At 40.8% G+C, this 12578-nt stretch overlaps 1 protein-coding gene across 6 annotated transcripts in view; it reads left to right on the top strand.

The window, feature by feature from the left end:
• The window catches only part of LOC135549693 (DENN domain-containing protein 3-like), a 54561-nt gene extending 42753 nt beyond the window's left edge, over positions 1-11808 (top strand). For all 6 annotated transcript variants that reach the window (XM_064979902.1, XM_064979901.1, XM_064979900.1 and 3 more), the window contains 6 exons: positions 4161-4303; positions 4801-4961; positions 5413-5552; positions 6914-7032; positions 10372-10509; positions 10882-11808. In XM_064979902.1, coding sequence (XP_064835974.1) covers positions 4161-4303; positions 4801-4961; positions 5413-5552; positions 6914-7032; positions 10372-10509; positions 10882-11082 — 902 coding nt within the window. In that variant the 3' untranslated portion in view covers positions 11083-11808. The remainder of the gene's footprint in view (positions 1-4160; positions 4304-4800; positions 4962-5412; positions 5553-6913; positions 7033-10371; positions 10510-10881) is intronic.
• Positions 11809-12578: the final 770 nt, after the last annotated feature.

The raw sequence follows: 12578 nt of genomic DNA on the forward strand, positions 1-12578 counted from the left end.
CCAGTACTATAAACACCCTACAGGATGCTCAGTAAGTCACGTAGGTACTGTTGGTATTTCCCATTCAACCTAAACTCTTCTCCAGTCTAGGACATACCACATACCCTCACACAGTACTCCTTAGATCATGACTGTCATGGTAGTACACCTTAAATCTGTGTTCTGTAGTCGAGGTATTGCATGACAACAACACCCGAGAGTCATGTTGTCTGTGTCCTAGTAACATATGTCACACTCCAGACCTGGTTTCAAATACTATTTAATAATCCTTCAAATACTTTGTGTGTTTGTTTTAATCTGCCTTGAGTGCCAGGTGCGTGGGGTTTGCACTTTTGTGACTATTCAATTGGTTCCATTACAACAGGCAAGCTCAATCAAGCATAGCTTAAGTATTTTAAATGGTGTTTGAACCCAGGTCTGTCACACCCGCTACTGCTGCTTGGACAGTGACGGTGTCAGGTTACAGGAGGAGGCTTGGCAGAAAGGGCCAGAGGCATTTTTATTTTATTTCACTGCCTCTTAAACAAATAATGAGGCACAGCTTTTCCCAACTCATCACCACCAACCACTTCCTGTTGTGTTCCTTAGTTTCATCCTGAGGTTCATGCAGTGCTTACTGATAGTAGACTCATATACTAGTCTAAATAGAATCACTGTGATTGTTCCTCCTACTCAAACCACAAATGTTTATATTACAGTTGAAGTCTGAAGTTTACATACACCTTAACCAAATACATTTTAAACCCAGTTCATCACCATTCCTGACATTTAATCCTAGTAAATATTCCCTGTCTTAGATCAGTTAAGGTCACCACTTTATTTTAAGAATGTGAAATGTCAGAATAATAGTAGAGATTTATTTCAGCTTTTATTTCTTTCATCACATTCCCAGTGGGTCAGAAGTATACATACACTCAATTAGTATTTGGTAGCATTGCCTTTAAATTGTTTAACTTGGGTCAAACGTTTTCGGGTAGCCTTCCACAAGCTTCCCACAATAAGTTGGGTGAATTTTGGCCCATTCCTCCTGACAGAGCTAGTGTAACTGAGTCAGGTTTGTAGGCCTCCTTAATCGCACACGCTTTTTCAGTTCTGCCCACACATTTTCTACAGGAATGAGGTCAGGGCTTTGTGATGGCCACACCAATACCTTGACTTTGTTGTCCTTAAGCCATTTTGCCACAACATTGGAAGTATGTTTGGGGTCATTGTCCATTTGGAAGACCGATTTGCAACCAAGCAATATATCCACATTTTCCTGCCATCTATTTTGTGAAGTGCACCAGTCCCTCCTACAGCAAAGCACCCCCGCAACATGATGCTGCCACCCCCGTGCTTCGCAGTTGGGATGGTGTTCTTCAGCTTGCAAGCCTCCCCCTTTTTCTTCCAAACATAACGATGGTCATTATGGCCAAACAGTTCTATTTTTGTTTCATCAGACCAGATGACATTTCTCCAAAAAGTACGATCTTTGTCTCCATGTGCAGTTGCAAACCGTAGTCTGGCTTTTTTTATGGAGGTTTTGGAGCAGTGGCTTCTTCCCTGCTGAGCGGCCTTTCAGGTTATATCGATATAGGACTCGTTTTGCTGATACTTTTGACTCGTTTTACTGATACTTTTTTATAGATACTTTTGTAACTGTTTCCTCCAGCATCTTCACAAGGTACATTTCTGTTGTTTTTGATTTGCACTTTTCGCACTAAATACGTTCATCACTAGGAGACAGAACGCGTCTCCTTCCGGAGCGGTATGACGGCTGCGTGGTCCCATGGTGTTTTTACTTGCGTACTATTCTTTGTACAGATGAACGTGTTCCCTTCAGGCATTTTAAAATTGCTCCCAAGGATGAACCAGACATGTGGAGGTCTACAATTATGGAGGTCTTGGCTGATTTCTTTTGATTTTCCCATGATGTCAAGCAAAGAGGCACCGAGTTTGAAGGTAGGCCTTGAAATACATTCACAGGTACACCTCCAATTGACTCAAATGATGTAAATTAGCCTAACAGAAGCTTCTAAAGCCATGACAATTTTCCAAGCTGTTTAAAGGTACAGTCAACTTAGTGTATGTAAACTTCTGACCCACTGGAAATGTGATACAGTGAAATAATGTGTCTGTAAACAATTGTTGGAAAAAGTAACTCGTCATTTACAAAGTATATGTCCTAACCAATTTGCCAAAACTATAGTTTGTTAACAAGACATTTGTGGAGTGATTGAAAAACAAGTTTTAATGACTCCAACCTAAGTGTATGTAAATTTCCACAGACCTGAATTACACTATCTGACACAGTGAGATGTTTTTCTCTGACTCATTTGTACGGTTTGTGTTTTCACTGGGCACGCTGAAAGAAACATGCTCTCGTCTCCAAGGCTCCTCAGTCCCAGCACTCTGTGTAAAGGAGCCTGTGTCTTTTTTTAATTTGATTTATTTTACCTTTATTTAACTAGGCAAGTCAGTTAAGAACAAATTCTTATTTCCAATGACGGCCTAGGAACAGTGGGTTAACTGCCTGTTCAGGGGCAGAACGACAGATTTGTACCTTGTCAGCTCTAACCATTAGGCTACCCTAGTGACATCAAGGAACCAACAGCAGCTTCTTTGTTTAACACCGTGTCCCTTCTCCCTACTCCTTCCCCTGGTCCTCTCAGACAGTGGTGTGTTTGTCTGAGCCTTCCCCCTGATTGGTCCATCTGTAACCAATTAGAAGGGGGCATGGTAGTGGCCATGGTACGGGCCTGGACTTGACACTCTCGGCCTGTGGTTCATAAACCTCTTCTTGGAGATCCCCAAGACGTTCCATATCTTTGAACAATTCCAGAGCTAGCACACCTGATTCAACTTGTCAACTAATCATCAAACCCTTGAATAGGTATATCAGGGGAGCTAGCTCAGGGCTACAACAAACTTGTGAAATGTCTAGGTGGAGAGGTTTGAGAAGCACCGCTCGAGGCATTAGTAATAGTGCTACATCAGCTCAGAGCACCGTTGAAGTCCCAGCTCTCTGGGACTAAATGTAGGTCACTTATGTACCCTTGGACAGAGTCTAGATTCCCTCCTCCCCTCCTTTCTGTTCTGTTCATCACTCCCCAAGAAAGGGAGGATGTGACACATCAAGTTCTTTTCTTTTTCCTATTATGATTTGAAAAATAAATGTTAGGCCGTAAGAGGAAATGGAACAGCTCGGCTGAAGGAGGACAGATTTAGGTTGTATTCCATAATATGGATTGATGTCTGAAAAGTTCCATATGTCTGCCATTGTGTAACTAAATGTTTACACTTCTTCAGTGTGTGTGTGTGTGTGTGTTAGAGAGATTCACCTTTGCACATAAGACACTAGATGTATTAGAATATACGTATTTATTATACATGAAGAATATTCAATGCATTTCAGCCTCAGCCTTCATCAGGGATTTTTAATATTTTTAACTTAACTGTATACAGTGCATTCGGAAAGTATTCAGACCCCTTGACTTTTCCCACATTTTGTTAGGTTACAGCCTTATTCTAAAATTGATTTAATAAAAAAAAACTCTCGATCTACACACAATAGTCCATAATGACAAAGCGAAAACAAGTTTTTAGACATTTCTGCCAAAAATTAAAAACATACCTTATTTAAGTATTCAGACCCTTTGCTATGAGACTATAAATTGAGCTCAGGTGCATCTTGTTTCCATTGATCATCCTTGACATATTTCTACAACTTGATTGGAGTCCACCTGTGGTAAATTCAATTGATTGGACAAGATTTTGAAAGGCACACCCTGTCTATATAAAGTCCCACAGTTGACAGTGCATGTCAGAGCAAAAACCAAGTCATGAGGTCGACGGAATTGTCCTTAGAGATTTGTTTTTGCTTTGTAATTATGGGCTATTGCATGCATGTTGAGGGGGGAAAAACAATTTAATCCATTTTAGAATAAGGCTGTAACATAACATTGTGGGAGAAGTCAAGGGGCCTGAATACTTTCCAAATGCACTGTAGTTACATCTCTACTAGTCAAGCCATGAGCTACTTACTGTATTTGAATCAGACCTACAGTATATAGACTTTTTCAGCATATGAGAAATATTCTGCCATGCTTGTAGGACAATAGAAATAGATGCATAGAAAATGCAGTTCCTGCATTCAGCAATATTTTTGTTCACATTCTCAGGCCAGCTGGGCGTGTCGTCTGACTCTGAGGGTGATGGGAACCCCAAACTGTGGTGTGCCCTGAGTGACGGGAAGGTGGTGGTGTTTGATGCAGCCAGCTGGTCCATGCAGCAGAACCAAATTCAAGTGGGAACTTCACGAGTGGTATGGCTGTGGATGTGGAATGGGGATGGGACCACTATTTTAAAGGAGTAGGCAAATAGAAGGGAGGAGGACAATTTATAGAATTATCAAAAAGCAGTAGTAATTCACTTACCACATATAGTCAGTCTTCTGCTTGGTCCCATTTGGCTATATTTAGTGTTTGTGTAGATGAAAATAACTCAAGGGATTCTGCTGACCCCTGGTGGGTACAGTATGTTATGACTGAAATTACCTACTTGGACCTGCTTCTATGTTTTTGAAATGGTATGGTTTTAAAATGGTGTTTTATGTCTGAAATGTCTTGGTGCCATGGTTTGAAATAGGCAGGCCACCTGGTTTGAAATAGGCAGGCCACCTGGTTTGAAATAGGCAGGCCACCTGGTTTGAAATAGGCAGGCCACCTGGTTTGAAATAGGCAGGCCACCTGGTTTGAAATAGGCAGGCCAGCCTGTTTGGTAACATGGACCTGAGATTCCATGTTTTGTTGTTTTGTCCAGAACTGCATGCTGGGAGTGGACCGGCAGCAAGTGTGGATTGGCTCCCAGGATTCAGTAATTTACATAATCAGCACCCGCAGCATGTCCTGTAACAAGCAACTGACAGACCACCGCAGTGAGGTCACAGGGCTGTCTCTAGGGGAACGCAGCGAGAAATACAGGTGAGGGGTGACGATGACATGCAGTTGAAAACTATCCGGCTGGCTTAAACTTACATTTACAGTAATGTTGATTAATGAGCACTGTCGTTGTAAAATGAAATGTAATATAGTGAAGTTAAACATACAGCTACTATTGGGATCATATCCACAGAGAGAGTTGTCTTTTTAGGACCGCATGATAACAGCATCAATGAGCAGTCCCAGCTCAAAGTAAAATTGTTTTAAGTATAACATCCTTTCTTTATGCCTGGGTCGTGTTCATTAGCCACCAAAAGGAGGACAATGGACTTAAGCAGGGAGCGACTATCTGAACGTGTCCAATATGAAATGCTCTTTCCCTTTTTTAAAAACATTTCGCTACTGTGTGCCACAATAAACACGACCCTGCTGATTTCCCCCTGTGGTTATGAATAACATGAATCTTTACCTGAACATGTATTCCCTGTTGCAGCCCCAAGGTGGCATACTCCTGCAGTGCGGAGGGTGCAGTGATAGTGTGGGACGTGTCCACGTTACAGGTCAGGAAACAGTTCCGGGTCTCCTGCGACCGTCTCCAGTCCGTTCAGCTCTGCAATGGAACCCTATGGTGCTGTAAGTACACGTACAAGCATAAAAATAGGGTACTTAAAATAACTTCTGGTTGTACTATACTACTGTGTATATTTATTTATTTTTATTTCACATTTATTTAACCAGGTAGGCCAGTTGAGAACAAGTTCTCATTTACAACTGTGACCTGGCCAAGATAATGCAAAGCAGTGCGACACAAACAACAACACAGAGTTACACATGGAATAAACAAACATACAGTCAATAACACAATAGAAAAAGTATATGTACAGTGTGTGCAAATGAGGTGAGGTAAGGCAATAAATAGGCCATAGTGGCGAAATAATTACAATTTAGCAGTTAAACACTGGAGTGATAGATGTGCAGAAGATGAATGTGCAAGTAGAGATACTGGGGTGCAAAGGAGCAAAAAAAATAATAATATGGGAATGAGGTAGTTGGATGGGCTATTAAGAGATGGGCTATGTGCAGTGATCTGTGAGCTGCTCTGACAGCTGGTGCTTAAAGTTAGTGAGGGAGAAATGGGTCTCCAGCTTCAGTGAATTTTGCAATTCGTTCCAGTCATTGGCAGCAGAGACCTGGAAGGAAAGGCCGGCCAAAGGAGGAATTGGCGTTGGGGGAGACCAGTAAAATATACCTGCTGGAGTGGGTGCTACGGGTGGGTGCTGCTATGGTGACCAGTGAGCTGAGATAAGGCGGGGCTTTACCTAGCAAAGACTTATAGATGACCTGGAGCCAGTGGGTTTGACGAATATGAAGCGAGTGCCAGCCAACGAGAACATACAGGTCGCTGTGGTGGGTAGTATATGGGGCTTTGGTGACAAAACGGATGGCACTGTGATAGACTGCATCCACTTTGCTGAGTAGAGTGTTGGAGGCTATTTTGTAAATGACATTGCCGAAGTCAAGTATCGGTAGGATGGTCAGTTTTACGAGCGTATGCTTGGCAGCATGAGTGAAGGATGCTTTGTTGCGAAATAGGAATCCGATTCTAGATTTAATTTTGGATTGGAGATGCTTAATGTGAGTCTGGAAGGAGAGTTTACAGTCTAACCAAACACCTAGTTATTTGTAATTGTCCACATATTCTAAGTCAGAACCGTCCAGAGTAGTGATGCTGGACCGGCAGGCAGGTGCGGGCAGTGATCGGTTGAAGAGCATGCATTTAGTTTTACTTGCATTTTAGAGCAGTTGGAAGCCACGGAAGGAGAGTTGTATGGCATTGAAGCTCGTCTGGAGGTTTGTTAATGCAGTGTCTAAAGAAGGGCCAGAAGTATACAGAATGGTGTCGTCTGCTTGGAGGTGGATCACAGATGACAGATGGATTCTTATTGATTGTTTTATTTGTGATTTGGGAATGTTATTCCTCCTACATCATTCAGGTGCCAGAGACTGCATTATGGAGGTGTTGAAAAACGGAATGTTACATCGCAAGATCTCCCTTCCTGAGCAGCTCTGTGGCTCCCCAACTGCCTTCAGCAGCCTCCTGCTCTACCATGAGGTGGGTAGTGTCTGAGGTCATATAGAGATATACAGTGCATTCGGAAATGATTCAGACCCCTCTATCCACCTTTCCCCCCCATCAATCTTTACACAATACCCCATAATGACACATTTTTAGAAATTTGAAAAGCTGAGATCACATTTACAGAAGTATTCAGACCCTTTACTCAGTACTTTGTTGAAGCGCCTTTGACAGCGATTTACAGCCTCGAGTCTAATTGGGTATGACGCTACAAACTTGGCACACCTGTATTTGGGGAGTTTCTCCCATTCTTCTCTGCAGATCCTCGGGATCGGGTTCAAGTCCGGGCTCTTGCTGGGCCACTCAAGGACATTCAGACACTTGTCCCGAAGCCACTCCTGCGTTGTCTTGGCCGTGTGCTTAGGGTTATTGTGACATTTAGCATTCAGGCCAAGGAGTTCAATTTTGGTTTCATCAGACCAGAGAATCTTGTTTCTCATGGTCTGAGACTCCTTTAGGTGCCTTTTGGCAAACTCCAAGCGGGCTGTCATGTGCCTTTTTACTGAGGAGTGGCTTCCGTCTGGACACTACAATAAAGGCCTGATTGGTGGAGTGCTGCAGAGATGGTTGTCCTGCTGGAACGTTCTCCCATCTCCACAGATGAACTGTCAGTGACCATCAGGTACTTGGTCACCTCCCGGGCACAATTCCCTTCTCCCCCGATTGCTCAGTTTGGCTGGGCGGCCAGCTCTAGGACGAGTCTTGGTTCCAAACTTCTTCCAATTAAGCATGATGGAGGCCACTGTGTTCTCGGGGACCTTCAATGCTGCAGAAATGTTTTGGTACCTTTCCCCAGATCTGTGCCTCGACACAATCCTGTCTCGGAGCTGTACGGACAATTCCTTTGACCTCATGGCTTGGTTTTTGCTCTGACCTTATATAGTCAGGTGAGCTTTTCCAAATAATGTCTAATCAATTGAATTGACCACAGGTGGACTCCAAGATGTAGAAACATCTCAAGGATGATCAATTATGCACCTGAGCTCAAACATTTCTAAAAACCTGTTTTCGCTTTTTCATTGTGGAGTATTATTGTTTGTAGATTGAGGGGAAAAAAATATGTAATCAATTTTAGGCTGTAACAAAATGTGGAAAAAGTCAAGGTGTCTGAATACTCTCCAGCTGTACTGTGTGTATATATCTCTATCCATCTATCTATACACATATACTGAGTATATGAGTATATAAAATGTTAACACCTGCTCTTTCCATGACAGAGACTGACCAGGTGAAGCTCTGATCCCTTATTGATGTCACTTGTTAAATCTACTTCAGTCAGTGTAGATGAAGGGGAGGAGACGGGTTAAAGAAGGATTTGAGACATTGATTGTGTGCCATTGAGAGTGAATGGGAAATACAAAATATTTAATTTCCTATGAACAGGGTATGGTGGTAGTAGTAGGTGCCAGGCGCACCGGTTTGTGTCAAGAACTACTTTGACATATTTTTAACGAGTAATAGTTAGTATATTAAATGTATGCAATTCATGAATGCTTTTAAAAATATATTTATTGTTTTCCAAATAAACGTTATATTTCCATGGAAATAAATTAAATTACCTGCTTGTCAATATGACAACAAAAACAAAATATTGTAGTGCTCTCTCTCTCTCTAGATATACTCTAGACACCTAAAACAATCCTGCCATAAAGTTACAATAATTTATTAAAAGGTACATCAAAACAACTGCTACTGAACTTCAAGTAGACCTACAATTTGAATACTGGCCTGAATGTCTGTGGAAAAATATACAGATCCAAAAGATGGGAACTATAACCTGCACTGCACACCCCCATATAGCGATCGAGGATTGCTATGGGGCGCAATCGGGCGACGAAGGCTTGTACACAATCGCCCAACCTTTAACACACACACACACACACAACCTCTCTGTGTGTGGTTACAGTAGGCTAATGTATGTCAATGGTTTTAGGAACAGCAGTTGTAGCTCAATCTTAGGTGTGTCTTTCCAAGGGCTCCATCTGAATTCACGCAGACTTTCCTCTGCCACACGCAACTTTTTCTCCGTTGGCACAGTTTGATTGGCTGCTGTCCGATTCAAACTGTAATCCGTTAAATGAGTTGATGCGCTGCACACTTTTAATAGCATAATTTTTATATTTGGGCTTGGAGGAAATCAAGTCAGTTTGAGTCAAAAGGCTCAAATACAAGTAAAGTTACTAGTTATTGGTGTCAAAGTCGAGTTGCTAGTCTTTTTTTATTTTTTTGAGTCTAAAATCATCATTTAACATTTTACATTTAAGTCATTTAGCAGACGCTCTTATCCAGAGCGACTTACAAATTGGTGAATTCACCTTCTGACATCAGTGGAACAGCCACTTTACAATAGTGCATCTAAATCATTTAAGGGGGGGGGGGGTGAGAAGGATTGCTTTATCCTATCCTAGGTATCATCATTTGTGACTCGAGTCCAAACCTCTGGTAAAAGGTGCCAGGCGCACCGCTTTGAGCGTGTCAAACTGTGAAATGTGTGTATATATATATATATATATATATATATATATGTATATCATTATTCCATTTGAGATAATAAAATATATATATATACACATTTCACAGTTTGACACGCTCAAAGCGGTGCGCCTGGCACCTTTTACCAGAGGTGTGGACTCGAGTCATATATATATATATATATATATATATTATTATTTTATTATCTCAAATGGAATAATGATGAGGATTAAAGATCATACCCCCAAGACATGGTAACCTCTCACCATATCTGTAATCCTGGTAGCTTCTACATTAAGGTAGAAGTCTTTAGATACATAGACTATTCTTATTTACAATAAAAGTGACTCCAAAATGACACTATGCATTATTTACCATTCATTTCTATTGGGCATACAATAATCAAACAAACCAAATGAACTGCAAATGCATCCAACACGTTTGTAGAGTCACAAGCTTGATTAAGTCATTGCATGCTAGGAATATGGGACCAAATACTACACTTTTGACTACATTATTTATAAGAATCTTTAGGGGGTGTCAATTTTTAATCCTACCTTTTTTGAGAGAAAAAATATATTACAATATCTTTCTCTGAGCAATTGTATTAGTATAAAATAAAATTTCCTTTTTTGTTGCATACAATAACTCAGTATTTTATTTATTTTATAATCTATTTATTGCTCATCTTTTTTCAAGGGTGTCAATCATTTCGGACCCCACTGTATGTACATAGTATGTCATAGTTTACATACAGCCTACTGTGATCAGTGAGGTCTGGGCTACTTTGACATGGTATGGGAGTGATGATTGAAGCCGTGTGGTGTACCGTACGTGTTTCAGAGGGAGCAGCTGTGGACGGCCTGTATAGACGTAGGGGAGCTGTGTGTGTGGCACCTCAGGGAGCCCACCAAGCCTTTCCAGAGGATCCAGCTGCCTGACTGTGAAGGCGTCACCTGCCTTATCAAGGTCAAAAACCAGGTGAGATTGTCTGTAGACTGCACTGTAGGAGGAAAATGAGTGTGCTTCTATTCTACTCTACTGTACTTTGTATAAGATGGCATTGCTTGGATACTCCACTGGATTAGTTACATTACTTAGTTCTGTATTAAGGTATTATGTGAAAGTTTAACCTAGGTTTAAAGTATTAACAGGCCCAAATCACCATGGGTTCCCTTTCCCGCTCCTTTCCCGCCTTTTTCATATTTTTTTCCAGCTTTAAAAAAATACTGACTAGATCATTCCTATCACAATGCAGTCTGGCATGTCAATTGTCAATTCAGCATGTCTTAAAACCAGAAATGAGATGTGTCCTTTATGGTGATGAAATAATCTGTTAACCGGTCCTGTCAGATCTGGGTTGGGGGCCGAGGGTGGAGTTCGGGGAAGTCCAGGGGGAAGATCTACGTAGTGGATGCCCAGCGACACACGGTGGAGAAGGAGCTGGTAGCTCACACAGACTGTGTCCAGGCACTGTGCTCCGCAGAGGACCGCTATGTGCTGAGTGGGGCAGCCCGTGAGGACGGGAAGATAGCCATCTGGAAAGTGGAGTAACTTGAGTGGAAATTCAACACTGCCACCTGGGGGTCAGAACAGGATCGTGTTCAGTAGGCACTAAACGGTAGAAAACGGACTGAAACAGGAACTTGTTCAATAAGAAACGCTCATTTTTGTTAACCATTGGAAATTGTTTTGCTAATGTGTGCCCTAATAACCCAGGTGATTATGAACAGTTGGGAAATCAACTCTTGTCATGATTTGTGATTGCCTGTGGATGGATGACCAACCCAAAGTTCACCTGATTGCATAGGATGTCTTTTAATTGATGGAATAAACTTTCCAACCTATAGTTTTAAACGCATGTATCTTATTGTTTATGTTAAATGGAAACTATTTAGGTATTTGTTTCATTAGTCCATTGTTGAATCCCAACGTGTTTTGAATATCAGAAATACATTTTAAGATATTTTATTTAAAAAATACAGAAATACTGCCGTTGTGATGCATTTTTGGACTATATCAACAATGGACTAATGAAACAAATACCAAAACAGTTTTGGGTGTCATTTTCCTTTTAAGCAGTACACTGCTTATTGTATTATTTACATCAAAGGAGGAACCTTAGATGTTTTTATATTGGGATACTTCACAGGTTACTCACATCCAAATAAGTATTTCATATTTAATGTATGTGCTTTTTCTTCTAAATATGTTTTTGTATGTTTAATACACTCAACCCAAACTATGCATTTTAGTATTATTAAAATGTTTAGTAATGTATTTGTCTCAGTCTTCATATAACATGACACAAGCTACTTCTTCTAACATTTTAAATGAACAAGTGAAATATTTTCCATTAATATTAGTGTTTCTTGTATATTCTTTATAGTAGAATATTGTTTTGTAATATGCCTTTTGCCACCAGGGGACAGTACAGCCTCTATTACATTTGAATTCACATCCCAGAACTGTCTTCTGTAAACTGTTTGTGTAGGCTACATGTCATGAGATTGATATTGTAATGACAAACTAAATACTTTAATTTCTCTATATAGCGATTTGGTGGAACAAGCCTCCCCCTAACCTCAGGACAGCCGAGTCCCTCATCTTCTGAAAACTCCTGAAATCCTACAGTACCTTTTCAAAAAGTATTTTGATTCATCCCACAGCACAACAACAATATTCAGCTATACTACCATTTTTTATTCTTGAGGATTATAACATTTTAACCCTCTTGGCCCATATATAATCAGATGTAATAATTTGGCTGCCTTCATGCAGTAATCTTTATTCAGATTTGTATTAAATCCCGTTACGGTGGCTACAGGCAAGCCCGTATCTACATCATCTGAGAATCCTCTCATTAATCACACCAGCAGATGGCAAAATCATCAAAGTCATCATCCAAATGCCAGAGTATTCCAATTTTTATTATCTAACTGTTCCCTGCTCTACAAATATAAATCCCTCTCCTCTCTGTGTTCATACAATGCCACACATAAACAATCACAGACCACATTTTAAATCCAGCTGTAGATTAGAGACGGGAT

Source organism: Oncorhynchus masou, chromosome 12, assembly GCF_036934945.1.
Source record: "Oncorhynchus masou masou isolate Uvic2021 chromosome 12, UVic_Omas_1.1, whole genome shotgun sequence".
In the NCBI taxonomy this organism is placed as follows: Eukaryota; Metazoa; Chordata; class Actinopteri; order Salmoniformes; family Salmonidae; genus Oncorhynchus; species Oncorhynchus masou.